At 42.5% G+C, this 22,599-nt stretch overlaps 1 protein-coding gene across 2 annotated transcripts in view; it reads right to left on the reverse strand.

Moving 5' to 3' along the window:
• The window catches only part of PRKG1 (protein kinase cGMP-dependent 1), a 1,263,025-nt gene that overhangs the window by 347,127 nt on the left and 893,299 nt on the right, over positions 1-22,599 (reverse strand). For both annotated transcript variants that reach the window (XM_059170234.1, XM_059170233.1), the window contains exon 5: positions 22,095-22,158. In XM_059170234.1, the coding sequence (XP_059026217.1) occupies positions 22,095-22,158 (64 nt within the window). The remainder of the gene's footprint in view (positions 1-22,094; positions 22,159-22,599) is intronic.

Here is a 22,599-nt window from a genome sequence, read left to right on the forward strand (position 1 = left end):
TATTGGCCCTGAGGACCACATCACCTCCTTCTCAGCCAGTACCCGTGCCTGGGTCCTGCAGTAATGCAAATACCCAGCAAACCCTTTCTGCTCAAGCTCATCTACTACCAGGAGCTCCATGCCTAGAGCGGCACCTCCCAGTCTGTTTTGTGGGGGTCGGAGGAGTGCTGAGTGGTCAACAGTGACAAGCGCAGGACCTGAAAACGCCCCTGGATCAAGTCTGGGAAATAGACAAACCTCCAAAGACCTTGTTAGGTTTCGGTATGTTCCCCTCCTGCAAGAGAAGGCTAGAGAATGGCTGTTTCTCATTCATTTACTTTATTTGGGAAATAGTTCTAGAGACTCTAATTTGTTCTCTTTCTACACTTCTACCAGAATTCAGATCCCAACCAAATAATACTGGGTGACAGATTACATAGCTGGGGGTGGGGGTGGGAGTCCTTTCAATATCTTTCCACTTAAAAACAAATTCATGTAATGCTATGTCTGAGGGTTTTGCCTTAAGGTTATTGATCAAGCCCTCTCTTGAACCCCTGATAAATGTTTAGCAACTAGTGATGGAGTCAAATTTAATTAATCAAAATTTAGATAAATAAAATGGGAAATTCTTGTTTCAGTCTTCTAGTTCTAGCCCTTTTGATCTATACACTATAATTACAAGCATGGGGGGTTTTTTTGGTTTGTTTTGTGGTCCAGTTTTGGTAATTTATCACTGGATTTGGCATGCACAGCTTAATTATTCTCCTTGAATATCAAAAGTAAAAGATAAATGACCTAGGGCATTTCTCCCTGCCTGCCATCTCAAAATAACGGATGGAGTAAGGTAATGGCAAAACATACATTTTAAACTACTGTACACAGTTGCTCAGGTTGCATCTAAGCAGCCTGATCTTAAAAATATCTTAAAAATTTAAGACGTCAAGGATGTTCTTAAAAATATCAAAACCATTTTTCTATTATCTCTGTTTTCAGGTCTGCAGTAATTACGCCTGAGGTATCTCTAATTGCTGTCCAATAGTGATCTCAGCTGTTTGCAAAGTCAGTGGAGGCACCACCTTTGAGAGGCCAAGGTCTGCAACGTGTAACCTTTGCTTACCTGGAACAAATCCCCGGACCCTTTAAACCAGTCAAGAAGCAGAATGAAAGGTGGGGTCACTCTCCAGAGTTCTCTTAGCTGGTGATTCCAGATCATCAACACATTAAACAGCTACCAGGTCCTCCTCCTCTTAATGGCTATTTTGCTTATAAACAGAGCAGGGAACAGTAAGTAGGATTTCATAGCTTGGTACAGCCAGCATTATTAGCATCACGGCTTTCCCTGTTGAGGATTAATAACAGTAGCTGTACTGATGACAGAAAGCGATAATAGTTCTAATTACCGATATTCATCTTAGGATGGTGAGCAGCTGTTAAAACATCTCTTTGGAAGTTCAAGTTCAGTCGCCTAGCTTTTCTGCCAAGTACGGAAAGCTTTAATGCTAATTAGGAAGGCAGATTACATATTCAAATGTCAGTCAGAGTGCACCGTGGTGTTTCTTTATTAACTTTTTTCTCCCCCACCTTAAGCTTTCTGGCCCTTGTGTTTTAAAAAGCTGACACTCCAAGTAATGACAGGAGTCCCGGGGTGGGGGCACAGGGACCTCCTGGTGTCCACTTGAAACAACCCTTTCTACTTCAATAAGGGAAGTGTCTTATCTGCTTCCCTTTGAAGAATGTGACACACTGCCTGGAAGTTGTCACAGACTCACAAGCCTTGAGAGTCACTCTCTGCCTGCTGTAAGGACCCAGCAAGGCGGCTGGAGAACTGAGGTCCGCTCAGCTGTCTCCAAGGTCAGCAACAAATTCACACATGATCTGACTTCTCAGCAAGCATGTCCTTTATTTCCTCCATTGGCTGGTGTTTCCTAAATACTCCAGACCATCAGGGTCCCACAGATGTCCCAAGGAGCTATGCACTGGGACTGTGGTCTTCTACCAAACTCAGCAGGAGAACCTCCAGGGCAGAGGATAGGAGGTCAAGCTCAGGCTCAAATGTGGGGAATTGTTGCCGGGGCCCCAGGAAGCGAGGAGCAGGAAGACCGTGTGTGTTCAGGATAATGTGGGCACTTAACTTCGCCTCCTCCAAGGGCAAGGGTGGGACCCCACACATCTCAAGCTGGGCTTGAATCAGGTGTGGGGAGAGCCTGATACCTATCAGCATTCCCTAAAACCAGGGGTTGTCAAGCTTTTTCCATGAAGAATCAGCTGCTGAGTATCCCAGCCTTTCAGGAGGTCTTGTCCCCACTGTAACTGGGCAGCTCTTGCTGCAGGGCAAAAACAGAGGCAGACAACAGCGAAAGAAACGGGCGTGTCTGGCTCCCTGTAAAACTGACATTTGAATTTCATATAATGTTCATTATGGCATGAAGCATTATTCTTCTCCAGATCTTCCCCAGCCATTTAAAAATATCCAAATATCATAAGTGACTCTTAATCTCACAAAACAAACTGAGGGTTGCTGGGGGGAGGGGGTTTGGGAGAAGGGGGTGGGATTATGGACATTGGGGAGGGTATGTGCTTTGGTGAGTGCTGTGAAGTGTGTAAACCTGGTGATTCACAGACCTGTACCCCTGGGGATAAAAATATATGTTTATAAAAAATAAAAAATTTAAAAAATATATCCAAATATCATTCTTAGCTCAAAGGCAGTGCCAAAATTGGTCATGGGCAGTTTGGTGATCCTTGCCTTTTATGGAAATGCCAACATGCTAGGGGAACATCTTCTCCAGTGATAACAAAAAACTTATTACCAACACATATACACACACACAGGAAACAAACAAAAAGCAGGAACAAAGCCAGTCCTAGCAGGATCCCACCTGTCTCAGTGTGCCCAACAGCAATGTACGGGAGAGCATGGGAAACCCCTGCAGACACAGGAGGCTTCTGTGCCTGCTGAGTTTAGCCACCCACTTCCGTTAGGTTCTACTCTGTAACTAAATAAACTGGCAATCTATGAAAATCGAGGTCATGCTTCTGAGTGGCCGCAGGTGCACAGACACGCCCACGCCTGTGTGCTGTAGCCACTGCCCACCTGTCACCTGACTTGCCATGTTACAGTGGCTATTTAGAATACAGGTTTCTAGGCTCCTTTCCTAAATTTATTTCAGCAGTTCAACGGCTGGTCCACATACCAGTATTTTATGCAACCTCCCCAAGTGAGTCATATGATCTTGTCTATGGAGGAAACTAACGCTAGAATCAAAGTCTCGCCCAGCTTGCAAGTCCATGGTGCAGGCGGAGTACAGCTTTCTCTGGGCTGCAGGGATGATCCTGCAGCACATACAACCGGTCTTCTAAAGCAACCTCATAAGGTAGAGCTACACACCCATATTGACACCAGAAAGGAAAACAACGTTTTTATGGTGGGGTTCTGGAAGCAAGCCAATCTCCCGGGGTTGCTCAGCAGTAATAGGCAAAAACAAAACAAAACAAAAAGCAGAAACTATGCTATGCAAGGAACACTGAGAACAGCAGGGAGAGGACCCCCGGCAGGCAGTAGGGAAGAATGGCTTTTCTAATCAAATGCTGTGGCGATTGTGAAGGACTGTGAAAGTGAGCAGTGCGCAGGGCAGGTAAGCCCACAGCCATCAGAGAGGAGGAGGCTCTGTGTGAGCAGAGAGCTTGGGCAGGCCACACGTCGATGACAGCTTTGCTCTAAACAGTGGTGACAGCTGTGGACCAAAGGGCAGCCGTTCTTGCAATACAACGTTTAAGAGCATCTCTTCATGAAAACAGCAATCCCATCAGGAGCACCAACTCTGAATACAAAAGACAAAGCTGGAGGTACCCATGCTGCTGTGGGTCAGATATCTAAAGAGGCTATTACCCCTTCGCCACCTTTTCTCTAGTCCCAAACTTCTATTCCCACAAGCCGAATTTGCTCTCTTTTCCTTCATGTTCCTCCCTGCTCCCTCCGGTTAAAGGTTCTCTGCCCCAGTTTTTGGTTCTGATTGCTTCCTCAGGCCTGTGTCATCCTGGAATTCTGATCGCTAAGACCTCTGACCCTCGCAAATTATTTCCCTAAACCTGACATTTTGTACTGAGATAATTTTCTAATACACTCGGACAGATGGATTGACTTCTGGATGCCTATTGTATCTTGTTTAATTAGACACAAAATTTGATGGGATCACTACATTACTGTAATAGCGAACAATATAGTCTTTCTTTGTGCCGTGCATCTCTCTAAGCACTTTCTGGGAGTATTATATTTAATATTTAAATACAGTGGTTTTCAATCTGACATGTGAAGAGTTTAGAAACGAACACTCTTATCCTCACAAGAGAGAAAGGCGAACTAAAAATCAATCACTTTTCTTAGAACCATGGGAAAGGTGAGGTCACAGGGCTAACTGCTGCTTTGAACACTGCAGAGGTGGGAGGGGTGATGCCCAGATTCACAGCTAACCTATGGGGATCAGAAGCCTGGAAGCAGAAACCCCCAGCGAGAGCCAGAGTGGGCAAGAATGCTTTAACCCTCTCTGATGTATGGCTAGAGGCTCAGTGTAGACCAGTGGGAGAGTTAACCTAGGGGCCCAGCCTTCTCAAGATTTTTACCCCTTAGGAATTCTACCAGGTGTTCATCCTGAAGATGGGGGCAGGGGGTGCTATACTTGTTTAGGGAAAGAGGAAAACTAATGATTCCGAAGTCCACTCAGAGACCTTTGTTCTGTTTACAAGGCCTGCACTCACGGGAAACTAATCTGCTAGAGCCTGAGGAAGTTTTTACCAAAGATTAACCAAACTGGGTGAAGAACACACTCAATCCCAGGTCCCTCTTGCCTTTGATGGGGGGTGGGGGGGGGATTGGGAAAGGAAACACCTCCCTTGGGCTCACTATAAGACTAAGATCTAACAATAGTACTACAGAATGAATCCTATCCCCTCCATGCATATCCTCCCATGATGGTTAATTGTAGGCATCTACTTGACTAGATCCTAGGGTGCCTGGTGTGTGACTTCATATTAAATCTGTACATGTGTGAGTGTTTCTGGATAAATCAGCATGTGACTCTGTGGACTTAGTGAGGCAGTCTGTCCTCCCCAGTGTGGGTGAGAGCATCATGCAGTTGGTTGAGGGCCTGAAGAGAACCAAAAGGTGGAGGAAAGGAGAGATTTGACCCCTCTTGCTTTATTGCATAAGCCAGGGTATCTATCTTCCGCTCTCAGCATTCCTGGCTCTGAGGCCTTCAGATCCAGATGGAATCCATACCGTCAGCTTCCCTCACTCTTACACCTTCAGATTTGGACTGAATTCCACCACTGGTGTTCCTGGATCTCCAACTTACAGACAACAGGTTGTAAATACAAACAAATCTCTTATTGGTTCTGCTTCTCTACAGAATCCAAGAGTTTACAGCTACAAGTCTGCAAGACTCAGAATCAATTAAGATGGAGAATCCAGGGAAACCCAAAGAAAACAGACTGGAAGAGAACAAGGACACTAGAGGGAATTTTAGCCTTTGACACCACAGCTACAGTGAACACTGTCTAACACCCAAAGAAATGTAAAACCTCCCACTAAAGGCGCATCAATCTCATTTCCTTTACCCAATACATCATATCTGGCTTTCAACAACAACAACAGCAACAGAATCACAAGGCATGCTAAAAGACAAAAAGACACAATATGAAGAGACAAAGTAAGAGTCAGAACCAAGCTCAGATATGGCAGAAATTCAGGAATTATCAACAGGAATTTGAAATAACCATGAATAATATGCTAACCATTCTGAAGGACAAGTAGAGACCATGCTAGAACAAGAGGGTAATGGAAGCAGAGAGATGGAAAACCCAAGACAGAATCAAAGGAGACTCTTGAAAACATGGAAATCGAAACTTTCAAATCCAAAATATGGAGGGAAAAAAGAAAGTATTTAGAACAGAATATCCAACAGCTGAAGGACAATCACAGGACTCGTTACAGGTGCAACGGGAATACCAGGAAAGGAGAGATAGAAAGAGAAGAAATAACTAACATAAAGATGGCTTAGAATGTTTCCAAATTATGACAGAGACAACCACAGATCCAGAAAGCTCAGAGAAAATCAAGCAGGATAAATACCAGTGTAGGCACATAATATTCAAACCATTGGAGATCAAAGACAAGGGTAGAAACCTGAAAGAAGGCAGAGGAATAAAAACACCTCACCCACAGAGGAATAAAAACACCTCACCCACAGAGGAACAGGGTAAGGATTACAACAAAGGTCTCTTCAGAAACCACATGATTAGAAGAGAATGGAGTGGAAGTTTTAAAGTGTTGAAAAACCACCACCACTATCCCAGGATTCTGTATACAGTGAAATTTCCTTTAAATGAGAAAGAGACATAAAGGCTTTCTCACGCCAAAAAATTAATTAAATAAATAAATCAAAGACATTGTCACCAATGAGATCTCTCTGGCCAGAAATGTTAAAAGAGGTACTTCTGAGACAAAGAAAATGATACAGGTTATAAATTCATATCTACGTAAAGAAAGGAAGAGTCTTAGAGTATCATGAAAGTGATATAAATTATTCTTTTTATTCTTAATTAATCCACCAGATAACAGTTGGTTCAAAACAATACTAGTTACAATGTACAGGTCATTTTATCTTATAAGTAAGTGAAATGAATGGCAGCAGGATAAGGGGAGAGAATACTCTGGGATAAGGTACTTGCACTACCTGGGGAGTGACATAATGTTACTTGAAGGAGGACTTGGGTTAGTTGTAAATGTGTATTTCAAGCTCAAGGGAAACTACTTACAAAGCGTTGGGGTGCCTGGGTGTCTGAATTGGTTAAGTGTCTGCCTTTGGCTCAGGTCATGATCTCAGGGTCCTGGGATGGAGCCCCACGTTGGGCTCTCTGCTCAGCGGGGAGTTTGCCTCTTCCTTTCCCTTTGCCCCTTCCTGTCCTGTCATGCTGCTCTTTCTCTCTCAAATAAATAAAATCTTTTAAGGAATGTTTTAAAAATGTAAAAATATATAATTGTTATGCTAAGGAGAGAAAATGAAATCATAGGGAATGTTCACTTAAAACCACAGTGGGCACAAAAAGAATGGAGTAAAGAAAAAATAAGAGAAAGAAAGAGAAAAAAATCAGTTTATGAACAGAAAACAGTTATATAGGTACCTGAGTGGCATAGTTGGTTAAGCATCTGACTCTTGGTTTTGGTTCAGGTGGTGATCTCAGAGCCATGAGATCAGTCCCATGTTGGGCTCCCCATTCAGGATGGAGTCTGTTCAAGATTCTCTCTTCTTCTGCCTCCCCCAACCAGTCTCCCTCCCTCTCTGTCTCTCTCTCTCTCATATAAATAAATCTTAAAAAAAATAAAACAATTAAAAATATGATAGATACTAATTCAAATATATCAATAATCACTTTAAACATAAAAAGTTTTAATATGCCAATTAAAATTTCAGAAACATCCAGAGTAGATTAAAAACAAAACAAAACAAAAAAGCAAAACCGAGATCCTAATGAAGGCTGTTGATAAGAAACCTACGTCAAATTTAAAGGCACAGATTAAAAGTTAAGGGGTGGACAATGATATACCAAGCTAACAACAATCAAAAGAAAGGTGGGGTAGCTGTATTAATTGAAGATAAATCAGACTTCAAAACAAAGAAAATCATCAGAGATAAAGAGAGACATTACATAATGATAAAAGGATCAATTTTCCAAGAAAACATAGTAACACTTAATGTGTATGTGCCAAATAACAAAATGTCAAAACACACGAGGCAAAAAAATGATAGACCTACAAGGAGAGATAGATCTACTATTATAACTGAAGACTCCAATAGTTCTGTGTCAGTAATTGACAGATCCAGAAGGCCCAAATTCAGTAAGAATATAATTGGATAGCACTATCAATCAACACAATTAATGATATTTATTGAATAATTCATCCAACATTAAGAGAATATACATTTTTCTCAGGCTCTCATTGAACATTCACTAGGACCACATTTGGAGCCATAAAATATACCTCAAGTTCCAAAAAATAGAAATCATCCATCATACATGCTTAGGCTACACTGGAATTAAGCTAGAAATCAACAACAGGAAGATGGCTGAAATTTTTTTTAAAAAATATGCTTCTAAAAAATGTATGATTCAAAGAAAAAGTCTCAAGAAAAAAAAAGACTACAGTAAGTAAAAATAAAAATTTTTTGAATGCAGAAAACAGTGCTTAGAGAGAAATTTATAGTATTGAATACATGCATCAGAAAAGAAGAAAGACAAAAGTTCAATAATCTAAATACACAAAGAAACTAGGAAAAGAACAAATTAAATCCAAGGTAATCCAAAGCTGGTTCTTTTAAACTAAATAAAACCCTTTCTAGCCAGGCTAACAAAGAGGAAGAAGAAGATGATGACGACAGCACAAATTAATAATATCAGAAATGAGGAGGATCTATCACTACAGATACCAGAAAAGAATAATAAAGGAATAATACGGATGAAGCAATAAATTCTACTCCTGAAACCCATAGTATACTACATGTTAATTAACTAGAATTTTAAATAAAAATTTGAAAAAAAAAGAATTATGTCCACAAATTCCATAATGTAGATGAAACTGACCAATTCCTTGAAAGAGACAATCTGTCAAAACTTGCAGAAGAAAGAGATAATGTGAATAGGCCTAAATCTACTAAAGAATTTGAGTCAATTCAGGCATACCTCATTTTATTGTGTCACTTTATTGCCCCTTATAGATACTGCTTTTTATACAAACTGAATATTTGTGGCAACTGCATCCATGAGGTATACCTGCACCACTTTTTTTTTCAATAGCATTTGCTCTCTCTATGTCTCATCTTGGTAATCCTTGTAACATTTAAAACTTTTTCATGATTGTTGAATTTGTTACAGTGATCTGTGATCAATAATCATGCCTGGCTGAAATCTCAGAAAATAGCATTTTTTACCAATAAAATATTTTTAAATTAAAATATGTACATTGTATTTTTAGACATAATGCTATTACACACTTGAGAGGCTAGTATAAACAACTTTTAAAGCACTCAGAAGCCAAAATAGTCACTTGACTTCCTTTATTGTGATACTCTTTATTGTAGTAGTCTGGAACCAAACCCACAGTATCTCCAAGGTTTGCCTATAATGAATTACCTTCTAGAAGAAAGCACCAGCCGCAGATGGATTCACTGGTAAATTCTACCAAATATCTCATTAAGCAAAGATGCCAGTTCTACATAATCTGATCCAGAAAACAGAAGCAAAGGAGAATACTTCTCAACTTACTCTATGAGGCCAGCATTAGTCTAATATCAGTACTAGAAAAATGCTTTAGGAACAAAGGAAGATTACCAACCAGTAGCTCTCATGCAAAAAGCTTCAATAAAATATTAGCAAATCAAATCAAGCAATTCATATTAAAAAGTTATACACCGTGACCAGATGGAATTTATTCCAGGTATGCAGGGAGTGTTTAACATTTAGAAATCAATTATTGTAAATTCATATCAATAGGCCAAAGAAGAAAAACCATATGATCCTATCACTTAATGCAAAAAATAAAAATAAAAAAATTTTTTTACAAAGTCCGACATCCATTTTTATAATAAAAAATGCCCTTTCCTCTAGAAAGAGAGAAACCTACAGTTAAAAATATGCTTAATATTGAGGAACTAGATGCTTTCCCCTAAGATTGGGAACAAGAGAAGGATGTCCCGTTTCATCACTCCCATTCAATGTCGTACTAGGTGACCTAGCTAATGTGTTAAGAAACAAGCATGCAGATGAGGAAGGAAAAAAATTAAAAATGTCTTTGTTCATAGACTACAGGATTGTTTATGTATAGCATTTTTAAAGAGCCCCCCAACTAGAATTGATTACAGCAGGTTGCAGAATGCAAGGTTAATATGCAGAAGTCAACTGATTCCCTATGTTCTGTCATGAACAAGTGGAATCTGAAATTAAAAACACAGTATCGGGGCACCTGGGTGGCTCAGCCAGTTAAATGTCTGCCTTCGACTCAGGTCATGATCCCAGGCTCCTGGGATCGAGTCCCCCATTGGGCTCCCTGTTCAGCAGGGAGTCTGCTTCTTCCTCTGCCTGATGCTCTTACTGCTGTACATATCCTTTCTGACAAATATATAAATTAAATCTTTTAAAAATATCAAAATAAAAACACAGTATCATTTACATTAGCAGTATTACAGAGACCGTAAAAGAAAGCTGGAGTGAGGGACACATGGGATTTTTAGGACAGTGAAGCTATTCTCTATGATACTGTAATGGTGGATAGATAACATCTGGCAAAACCCACACACAAGTGTAGGGCTCAAAAAGAGATAAACCATGGACTATAGTTAGCAATGTGTCAATGTTTGTTCAGCGATCGTAAAAAAAAGTACCACACCAACGACTGAGGGTGAAGAGAAGGGGGTATACAAGAACTGTATTTTCTGTTCCATTTTTCTGTAAACCTAAAACCACTCAAACTAATGAAGTCTATAAATAAGGAAAAACTATGTTAAAAAATGAAAATCAGTCCTATGATGTAGATACTATTATGTTTTTCAGAAAGGGAAAACAAACTTAGAAAATTTAACGTACACGGTCACACAGCTAGTGAATTGTGAACCAGCATGAAAAATGCCACCAAGACTCAAACGCAAGCATTATAATATGGAGATAAAGAAGTGTGTGTGTACGCATGCAAACACACACGTGCAAACACACACATGCCTGCGTGGTTTGCTGTTTTGCAGGGGCAGGTGGATTTCATCAGCCGGGGACTAGGACAGTGCCCCTCACTGATGGCAGCAGCTGGAGGTGAGACTGAAGGTCTGATCTGATGGCTGTCCAGAGCCAGGTGAGCTCACAGCTGCAAAGCACGACTTCCCTGCTGGCTGCACCTGCCCAGGTTGTTGGGGGAGGGGAAGGATGCTGGGGGCTGGAAGCAGCCCTTGGGGCACAGTGAGAATGAGTCAGAGTAGCCAGTACGTTGGTCGGTGTGTTCCCTCTGCTTTTGTGAACACTGAGCACCACCAGGCTGCAGGAACCCCGACCAGGTGTGCTGCACGTGGCATTGCCGTCAAAGCTGAGGACAGGTCGTGTGCTGCTAGAGCTGCTGAAGGTGCTCTGAGCTGTGACAAGGACAACAGACGGGCTGTGTGGCCCGCATTCTGAGGTGGGGCTCAGCCATCCGTAGGCGCCATCTGGGCTGCCTTGGAGCTTCCGGCACTCTGAGTTGTCTGCAATGGCACTTGGGGGGCCCAAACATCCATTTGACTGTGTCAGCTGCCATGGGGCGGTGCCTGGGGGCTGTGTCCTCCGGACACCCCTGCGAGCAAAAGAGGCCAGTTCCTGTGTGCAGGGGCAGGCTCTGCCAACAACCAGTGGGTGTCGGAGTGCGGGCACAGTTGGGTCACTCTGCTCTTAGTCCTCGAGTTTTCTTTCTCATGTGAAACTTTGAGCTGAAGGAAAAGCCTAAGGCTTCTCCTGCCACTTAGGGTTTGTTCCTTGGTCTCCTCTAGTGACTGTCTCTGGGCTGTGGGTCTCCCAGTTCTGTCACTGATGGCCTTTCTTCCCCTTTCCTGCTCCTCTGCAGCCCCCTGCATGCTGTGTCACATTCAGCAAGTGAGCCCAACCACTCATGGATCGTACATTCATACACATGCGTAGGATCACCACATTCCATGGATAAGAAGCCAAGAGACGACATGTGCCCCAGAAGGTTGTGGCTTTGGGAACTGTCAAAGCCATATACTCAGGTGCAACTGCCGGAAATGGGGTCCACATCTACTAGAGGTCTCGATCTCCTTGTGGAGAGAGGAGTTACTGGTACCAGTTCAGCCCTTCACCCAGGGACATTATACCTGAAAGCTGGAATCCTTCGTTTAGGAGTTTTCCTCTTCTTTAGAATATCCTCCCAAAGGTCTAGTCTCTCTTCTATCTCCCTGGGATGGATAAGGTACAGGGATGATGATCAAGAAAGTAAATTCTATTCTTTTCCCCAAATCTCGCAGCCCTTGGCTCCCCATGCCTCTGTCTTTCACCTGGAAGCTGCGTCTGAGGCGATCTGCTACCAGTAACTTCTACTGTGCCTCACCAGATAGCACTCCAGGACGCCTGCATTTCAGGAATGCATGCCTCCATCCTCGCCACGTTCACATTCTGGCTGTGCTGATCGCATCGGAACACACAACCCAACAGCTGTGTTTCTCTACTCGTGTAGTACATATTTACAGAAACCCTATTCAGACTCCTCATTCAACAAATATTGGTTATGCAGTAAGTGCCGGGTATAATTCTTATGCAAATCCTTGCTCTGCTGGAAACCGGCTACAAGTTGAGACATATGCTACCCTTCAGGTACTTGCAGACGGTCGGGAGATGGACAAGTTCCAGTCGGTGTAGGAGCAAGCATATGGCTTCCACGTACAAACTAGACAAAGAAATTAAGGGAACCACGTACAAGAAGAGGATGCAGCAGAGTTCACTGGGGTGAGCAGCAGAGCCCAGTGCTCTTGGACGAGAATTCTGATCTGCACAACACCACACAAAACCGAGAACAACGACACTGCATGGCAGGTCTATTTAGAAGACAGATCTTGTTGCCTTTATTAAAGTAATAATTTTTAGGTGTAAGTAATAAACAAGAATGGTAGCTCTTCCCAGAGAGCTCAGAGAAGCTCACTGATAGCATCCTGTAATAATTAAGACAAGAGGCAGGGCATAGGACGCCGAGAAGGAGCCTCTCTCTTACACAGCTGCAGTCCTCCTGGAGCCCTGGCTGGTCTGTTTCCTCCTCATTAAGACTGCCTGACATTTGATAAACGTGCCTGCCTGATACACTGCCTGCCCCAGTTCCGAGGCTTATCTACCCGCAGACAGCCTTGCAGGCGCTGGCCTCACAGACTGCAGGATGCCTTCTCTGCAGGGAACAGGGGGCTGTCTTGCGTGGGTTCCCAGCAGCCCAAGGTGTGGGGAGATCTGGGATGGAATGGCTACACTCCCAGCTGCTCCCAGCTGCCTGAGAAACCCCATTACAGGTGAGCTCTGTATTTGGGGACTACAGCTGAGACCCCAACTATTTTTCTTATCTTCTGCTTCTTCCTAGTGTGCTCTAAGCCCAAGTGGCATGCACTCCTCATCCATGAAGGACTCGGATGCTTACTGTGTCCAAGTCCCTGAAGGAGGTCTTCTGGAAACTACAAAGATGCCACAGATTTAAAAAAAAAAAAAGAAAAAAAAGAAAAAAGAAAGAAAGAAAGAAAAAAGAGCCGAAGATCTTGCATCTTACTCTTTTGTAATTAGAGCAGTTTATAATTCAGACCGGGTTCTCACCGTGCTCTGTGAAAGGAACCCAGGGCTCATGGTGATCTATACGGATACTATCAAACGGCATTCTGCAAATGGGATCTAACACATACGCTGAAGGCAGGCTCTTATTGTGTAGTTTCACGCAAATTCACCACTTGTTTACAAGCCCTATACATGGCAGCAGATCCCAAGTCCCAAGCAGGTCTGAATATCCTTATGCAGCAATCATGTCAGGCACTTTTCTCTGAACGTTTTCTGGAAAGCTGATTTATTACAGATTGGTTTCCTATGTGCGGCGCACATACATTTTAATGAATGACCAGTGGCATGGAGCAAAGCACACATATTCTGATGAGAAAATGACTGGAAAGGCCTTGTTTCAGAGTCTGTGGCTAGCATAAAATGGATTCCTGTCATAATAAATTAAAAACGCTGACTAGGAGAAAAATTATCTCTCACAGAAAAAAAGAAAAAAAGACAAGAAAACATTTTCGGAAGGAAGCATCTCCTACTTATAAGAAAGAGTGGGGGCTGAAGGCAAGTGTTTTTTTTTTTTTCTTTTTCATTTAATCCACAAATTTCCAAAATGCAAGGGAGGATAGCTGGGAAAGGTGTGGATTCTAGCATCAGACCAAATGGGTTAAAGCACCTCATTTACCCAGCCCTAGCACCTGAGCCTCGGATCGCTAGCTAGAATTTGAAAATCGTATATCTAATGGTATTTACCTCAGATGGCATCTTGCAGAAGACCCCAGTCCAGCACCGCAGTCAGCATGGGTCCGTAGAAAGCACTGCTGTTTTTGTCAGCTGTTTCCAGGCACCCAATGAAAAGAAATACCAAGTTCTTGCCTTTGAGGAACTTACAGTCTAAGGGAGTAGATCTTCACAGAACTGAGATTAAGGAAAGCCATGAATGCGCACTTCTGTCCTCCACATACTGATAGCTAAATCGTTCAAGAGATACAGGACAAGAAACTCCCCACAAGGAGAGAAAGGGCCTCGGAACACAAAAGTCACTGAGCAGGCAGATCTGACAGAGTCCCAGCCAGGCAGAAGCAGTCTATATTGCTGGGAAACCCAGTCAACATGTAATGACCCACAACGTCTCGACTGCAGGTCTTCCACACTGCAGCTTTCCAAATGTGTACTATTTCTGTGAATACTTCCCATTTTGGACTCTATTTTGCCACCCAGGTCATTCATGAGGCTGTCAACTCAAGGTCTAAGTTTCCTAACAACCCTGGCCAAGTTCAGGGCTAAGTTTCCTAACAACCCTGGTCAAAACCCTTCACCCATCCTGGGCACTCTCCTGTCACCCTACTTTATTCCCATCATTCTATAGCAGACTTCCCAAGCGTGTCGTAGCTATGAACTGCGGCCAACTTTCTATGTCCGCACTACTGACATCTGGGGCTGGATACTGGTCACAGCGCCCTGCGACTCTCCCAAGGCTATAACAACCACAGAGGTCCCCCGGCATTACCAGCATCCACTCAGCCTTGCAGCTGGAGAGCCCGGGAGGACTCAGATATGCAATAGCCCCGAGCAGGCTCCCCCGTTAACCATGCTGTGTCTGTATAGTACGTATTTTCTATAGGCACCAATATGTGAAGGGGTCCATAAGTATTGCTCTCAGCACCCAACATGATGTGTTTACAGGGTTAATGATTTCATGTTTGTTATATAATTGAAGACCACGGCAACGCTACAAAATGCAGGGCGGGATGCTAGTCCCGTGCCTTTGTGAGACATTCACGAATGATGGGTTCAATAGTTTGCGAAAATCTCACCATTTTGAGAGACCTGAGCGACTGATCCTTTTAACACAGACAATGTGGGGGTCTACTTAAAAAGGAAAACAATACTCTCCCCGCCCAAGTCTTCTCCAGGGCAAATTTCCAAGTTACTGCCATTGTGGTCTTACTCTGTTTCTAGCAACACGGTCCACACTCCACCACATCCTCGCCATCCCTTACTTCTATTCTTCTCTCTTTTAAATTTATTTTAAAGCTTTAAGACACAGTTCATGCCTTATAAAATTCACCCATTTAAAGTATATAAATCAATGGTTTTCGGGATATTTGAAGACTTAGGCAATCACCAAAATCGAACTTCAGATCTATCTAATCTAATCTATCACCAAAATCTAACTTCAGAATATCATCATCACTGTGAAAAGAGACCCATACTCTGGACAGTCGCTCACCAGAAGCCCCTCATCCTCCCAGGTCTAGCACTAATCTACTTACTGCTTCTACAGATTGGCCTACAAGAGACAAATAGAATTTGTCCAGAAAAGACCTTTCTTTGAAATAGAATCAGACAACTTGTGGCATTTTTCTTCTCATGATGACTTCATGATCATCCATGTGGTACCAAGTATCAGTGCTCAGCTTGTTTGTTCAGCCAAAAAACAATGCCTTGTATGAGTTTGCCATGTTCAATTTATCCATTCATGGACATCTGGGTTGGCTCTTAGGAATAATGTTGCAATGGACATTAGTGTCCTAGTGTTTTTGTGGATGTCTATTTTCAGTTCTCTTGGAAAATACACAAGAGTAGAATGTACGCATCACATGGTAACACTACATTTCCCTTTCTGAGGTGTGGTCAGATTTTTAAAGAGGCTACACAGTTTTACCACTCCACCAGGGACATATTAGTTTTAATTTCTTCACATCCACATTTATTATCACCTGTCTTTTTTTTTTTAAGCTATCCCAAGTGTATGTGAAGTGTATAACTTCATGGTTTTGATTTACATTTCCCTAATGACTATTAATGTTGAACATCTTTATACGTGCTTAGTAGCCTTTTGCATATATCTCCTTTGGGCAAATGTCTACTCATGTAAGTCATGTGCTACTTTTAAAGATCTGAGAAAGAGGGGCACCTGGTTGGTTCAGTGGGTTATAGCCTCTGCCTTTGGCTCAGGTCATGGTCCCAGGGTCCTGGGATCGAGCCCCGCATCAGGCTCTCTGCTCAGCGGGAGCCTGCTTCTTCCTCTCCCTCTGCCTGCCTCTCTGCCTACTTGTGATCTCTGTCAAATAAAGAAATAAAAATCTTTAAAGAAAAAAAAAAAAAAGATCTGAGAGAGAGAGAGAGAGAGAGACCGTGCATGCGTACACAGCAGCAGGACAAGGGGCAGAGGGAAAGGGAGAGAGAGAATCTCAAGCAGACCCCTGCAGAGCAGAGAGCCATTCAGGGCACAATTTCAAAACACTGAGATCATGACCTGAGCCAAAAGCAAGAGATGGCCGCTTAACTGACAGAGCCATCCAGGCACCACTCATGGGCTGCTCTTAAAATTGAACTACTTATGTGTTTATTATTGAGTTGTGAGTGTTCTTTATATATTATAGATTCAAGTCCTTTGATGATTAATTTTATGTATCAACTTGCCTGGGCCACAGTGTCCAGGTATTTGGTTAAACATTATTCTGGATTTCTCACTGAGGGTGTTTTCTGTGGATAAGAATTGATCAGTGGACTTTGACCCATGTATATTTCCCTTTATAATGGGGTGGGGGGGAGGTGAGGGGGTGGGGTCTCATCCAATCAGCAAAAGATCTTCATAGACCACAGACTGACTTCCCCTGCCAAGAGGGAATTCTGCCAGCAGATGGTCTTTGGATTTGAACGGCAACACCAGTTCCTCTAGGCTCCAGAGCACCAGCCCATCCTAGAGAGTCTGGACTTGCTAGCCTCCACAGTCACAGGAGCAAATCCCTTAGAACAAATCTCTCTATAGACATATACACATCCTGGGGGCTTGTGCACCCACTCTCTCTCTCTCTCTCCTCTCGCTCTCTCTCTGACAAATAAATAAATAAAATCTTAGGAAAAAAAAGGCCTATACACATCCTATTCATTCTGCTTCTCTGGAGAACCCTGAATAATAAAAGTCCTTTATTGCATGTGATTTGTGAATATTTTTCCCCATTCCATATTTCCTCCTATAATAGACTAAGATGTGAAAAAATCAGTATTAGAGTTCTGTCTTTACGTTTTAATCTCTACATCCTGCCAATACACACACACACACACACACACACACACAATCTATGTCATTCCCCTTCAAAAGAAGCTATTTGCCTCACAGAAGGGAAGGCCCAGAAGACACCAGCAAGAACTAAACAATTCAATCTCCAAATTCAGATCCTTTATGCCAAAGCAATTTAGAAAGAACTGGTCTTTGAATTCCCTCCAGCTTGGCTTCGAATGGCAAGAGCCAGGCCTAAAGGAAGGGAAGGAAAAGTTTAATTCTACAACACATTTCAGAAGAATTAATAATGTTCCTGTCTGCTCCATCAGTTTCTTTCCCGAAGACTCTAGGACTGTTTATAGTGGTAAAAAGAGAGCTTTTTACCGGGGAAAGAGGACCTTCCCTGCATTACTCAACTGGAGAGATGCACAAGGATCTGGGAAGATGCCGCCATGAAAACATACGGCCAAGAAACAATGAAATACCTCATCAGACCTCGCAGCAAGAAGTGGGGGTCGGGAGGACTCTATTACATTAACCTCCTTCTCCAGCCATGTTCCCTGGACTATATAATCTGCTATTTGCTCTCTACCATATTATCAGTAATGGTGGACTGAACCCATTTCATCCTTGCCTTTTTTTTCTACTTTTACTTTGTCTTTTCAGGAAGTCCAAAGAATATTATTTGTCTAAGACCTTGTCAGGGCCATGACAGTCCAAGTATCCAATACAAATAATATTAATAACAGTAATAAAATAAAAAAAATTTAAAATATCCACACAAATAAATGTACCATCTAGGGAAACAAACCAAAACAACCCATTATTTAGGTTCAGATGTGCACAAGATCCAACCATATGAAACTGCAGACCCCAAAGTAAAGAGCTTTAAAAGTGTAGCCAAGAGGTTTTTTTAATTCTAAGACAACCAAATCCAATTTTTTAATGAGTGAATTGGACATGAAACAGATTTCAATAAAAGCAAAGAAGTGGTTTTGATGTGCTTTATTTTCCATTTAAAAATCAAGAGATTTAAATATAGTACCCATGCCCCACTTCTATTCACATAAAGGGAAATTATGCTATGCCAAGTGGTGAAAAGTGAAATTGTTGGCTTGATTTGCTCTTCAATCTGGCATTTTCCATGAAGTACAGTTTTCCTTGAGTTATCTAAAGGTTTTCACCCTCATTGGTGAAAGCATAATTCCTACCCTAAGTAACTTCAAGCACTCTTTGTGATATGGCTTTGAATCAGGTTAATCATTGATCATGTTTTCTATAAGGAAATGTTTTTATTTGTAAATTTCTTTAAAGGTGTCACTGCAGTCCTGATAGCTGAGTGAACATTAGACACTGGGCTTATTCTCCATTGTGCTTGGATAGGTAAGCACTGAAGGGAACTGTTTCTCAATTGGAGATGAGTGAGGAATGGTCCCATCTATTTGAAATATGTCATTCATCAAGATGACTAATCATGTGTAAATAAAGGAGAAGGAAAGTGTGTTATGTTGTTAGAGTAATAAAGAAGAGATCACACTAATACAAATATATATATATATTTTTGCTATAATATATGGGCTAGAATAGAGGTCAATGAAATCAGTTTATAAAGTCAGAGCTTGGTATTCCCCACATGCTCCTAAAAATCCTCTTCTAATTTATTTTACAAACAACAAAATGGTTTATCTAGCAAACCATGTATTTGGAGTATCTAAAACAATCCAGTATGTATTAAGGCTCAGTTTGGGTAAGGTATGGGATGACAAAAGTGCATTATGGTGATAATAAACGTGAATAATTAGAAAGCCACATAAATTATTTCAACCTGTCTTACAAAACACAACTTAGGAAAATGCTGGGATTATTTTGTTTCATCCAGACAGACTTTTTGCCAAGAACCTATGCCTACACACAACTCCTCAACGGGCCTAGAGAGAATGTTTGTAGGTCTCTTTAAAAAGGCAAGAGAGTCAAAATGCAGAGGAAAATTTTCTACTATGTGATATAAAAGGAAAGAAGAAAGGGGCACTAAGTTGCTATAATTGGAGCGAGGGTATTAGATTCTGATTTAGAAGCTCACAGGGAAGAGCAAACCAGTGGGTACATCTGTGCTAGAAATCACAAAGGGGACGGCAGCACCAGAAATGACTCACACGGGGCTTCTCTTTCACCTGCAGAAGATGATGCCCCAACTATCCCACGGTGTCCTCAAGGACCTCCTGAGCCACGTCATCAGTGACACTGTTCTCATTCCTCTACCAGTGACACTTGATAGCTCTCTCCATCCCTAACTCCCCTGACTCAAGTCTGCAAAATTCCTTCTGTGCATTAAGGACAGGGAAGATTCCCCCACTTTGGGATCCATGTCTGCCCTCCCCTCTGCCCGGAAAGCAGGGTATCTCATATCTACACTTAGATCTCAGCGTGAACATTACCTCCTCAGAGAGGTCCCCCATTGGTGAACTGGTCCAGAGTGGCTTCATCCCTCAAGGCTATTTTCCCTCCTTAGTGCTCATCTGTAACCTCTGCTGGAACTTCCGCCTGAGTCCCCCAAGCTTGGAACAATTCCTGGCACGTGGCAGGGTTCCATAAATATTTGTCCAACAAACAAGGCTGTAACTTCTTTGTTGAAAGCTATAATAATATTGCTTTCCTTTCAAGATAATCTGGGCTTCTTTCATCTTGAAGATATTTGCAGCAAAAAGACAGCTCACTTATTATGCAAGCACATTTCCCTTTAATGTTATGTGACACTGGTATTGCTTTTGTTCTTCCAAATTTGCTGCACTCCATCTGATACATCGTTTAATCTAATTTCTCACTACGCTTGTTGATTCAACTTGAGCTGAAGGCTTTTCACGCATTGGGTAGTCTATTTATTGGTCTACCTCGCATTTTGTCTGTTGACTTCATTTCCATGCCCTCAAGACAAGTATGTGGGCACTTCATCACACATTTGCCTTCCAAGGCAGTGAGGGTGTGGGCTATGCTAAGGCTCACGCCATCCATCCCAAGGTAAATTAAGGCATCTTTTGATTAGGAGAATCTGACATAACATGCAAACCCATTTCTCTGGTCAGAATTATTATAGAGCCAAAGCTCTTGTTTTGCAGAAAATACAGATCCTTCCACAGATGTGAAAAAGAAAGAACATGACTGAAAGATTTTTTTTTCTTTTCTTTTCTTTTTTTTTTTTTTTTTTAGTAGGGTTTGATTGGGTCTAGTAAATGTATACTTTCAGCTTCCTTGGTTTTAAAAGAAAAGGGTCATCAGATCTTCAGTGTATTCAGCGAGGAAAGCAAAACCAAAAGAACTGGGAAAAACAATTTTACACCCCAAGAGGTTGCAGGTACAGGGATTGGGGCATTCAGAGAGAAATCCAGCCAGTATTTTTTCTTGTGAATTCTTTATACCCGAACCTAGGACTCAAATGTGCTTTACTATGCGTTCACATAGTTGACAAGGGAGACCAATGAATCATAGGAAAGCCCTCTTCCATAGGCGTGGAATGAAGAATGTGTATATAGGCACTTCTCGGATTCTGGAGGGTGAGGAGCCAGAGAGAAAAACATTTCACTCCTGTTAACGCACCCCTACAACAATTCTTCAGCCTCCAGAGACTCAAACCCCCTGATGCACCATCTGTTCTTGGCCCCACTCCTCCCTGAGTGCCTCCCCCTCCTCGCTCCGCTGATCTCCCATGGTCAGCCTCCACCATCCTGCCTGCACCTGCTGCACAGCTCCCCATTCTCTTCCTCCACCACTCCTGGTTTCCTAGCCAAACACCCATCCATGTGTCTATGGGGAATAGGGACCCCACCTTCCAGAAGGAATGATGAGCAAATGCTAATGGCCTCATCACACTGCCCCACCTCCCCCAGGAAGAATCCCACCATATTCCTCTCCACTACCTCAGTGCCACACTGAAAACTCTTGCCACCTTTTGCTCCAGCAGAGTCCAGCTTGAGCTCTGTCCCCGAGTCTTAAATGAACTCGTCCTTGCCTGTTTAATTTAGGCTTGGCTGGTTAACATCCAGTGGCTCAGGAGCATACCTGGCCATCACACTGTTCTAGCTCAAACATAGCTCCATTTTCTCCTGCCTTCTCATCTGCCCACAAACCTCTCATACCTCTGCCCCCTCCTCATTTTCAGAATGGCCTTGCATTCTGGATCACTGAGGAAAAAGGATACCACAACTTTCCTCCAGCTCCTACTACACCCCCATCACCCCACCGACCCACACTGCACCCCAGTACCCTTCCTTCCCGGTCTCTGGAGGCACCAGAGACCTTATCCTTTTGAGCTCACTCAAGACCACCTGAGCTCTGCAGGTTCAGAGAATAAGTAACAGTGATCTTCCTACATGCAGGCACACAACCAAGGTGTATCCAATACACTCAGACACTACTACAACACTATCTAACCACTAAGCCCTGATGTAAATTGGCTCATCCAAAGCTTTAGCATTCTGGGTAATTAATGCAATCCTGGTTTACTGACTGTAGTTAGAGAAATACTCTAGCTCTTATTCTTGGAATTCAAAGTCACATTCTCTATTTGCCACAAGGAGGTTTCCCTCCCTCTGTCGCTCAGTTGATTTGCACATTTCTAACTGTGGATAAGTGACAGATGTGCTGAGCTGCTTTTTATTTGAAGCCAAGTAGAGAGCTCATCCTGGAGCATAAAAATATTTACAAGGTTTCTGTAGTACATGACTCGACTTCACACTGCTGTGCTGGGCTATTTCCCATCTCCAAAAGTTCAAGGACAAAAAACAATTACCTCTTCAAGGACATCGGCAAGCTTACTGAGGATTTCTTCAGGAAGGCTCTGGAATGTTGGGACACTGAAAAACAAAAGAGATGATGCTGAAGCAACATTCTTTCACAAACAAGGCACCAACGTGCAAATGCATTTCAGGACAAAGAACCTGCAGATAAAGATAAAGCAGGAACTTAAGCATGGCTTGATGACCAACAAGGAAAACGAATGTTGTACTAGAAAGAACTTGGAGTCTGAACAGAACTGAGCTCAAATCCCACTGATAATTACCTGTGGGACCACAGATGCCTCAGTGATAGGGCAGAAAACCACTTTTTTCCTTATCAGTCTGTGTCACCAGATCTACCACTGTTCCTTCTGCCTCTCTGGGTCCCTCTAGACACTCATGCACAAGCACGTTCACTCAAGCACACAGGCAAAACGTCCTTCTACAGACCAACTCCTGCTCATGCTTTAGGACACAGCTCCATCTCAGACCTTCAAGCATTCATCCAACAACCTTGGA

Source organism: Mustela lutreola, chromosome 4, assembly GCF_030435805.1.
Source record: "Mustela lutreola isolate mMusLut2 chromosome 4, mMusLut2.pri, whole genome shotgun sequence".
Lineage (NCBI taxonomy): Eukaryota > Metazoa > Chordata > Mammalia > Carnivora > Mustelidae > Mustela > Mustela lutreola.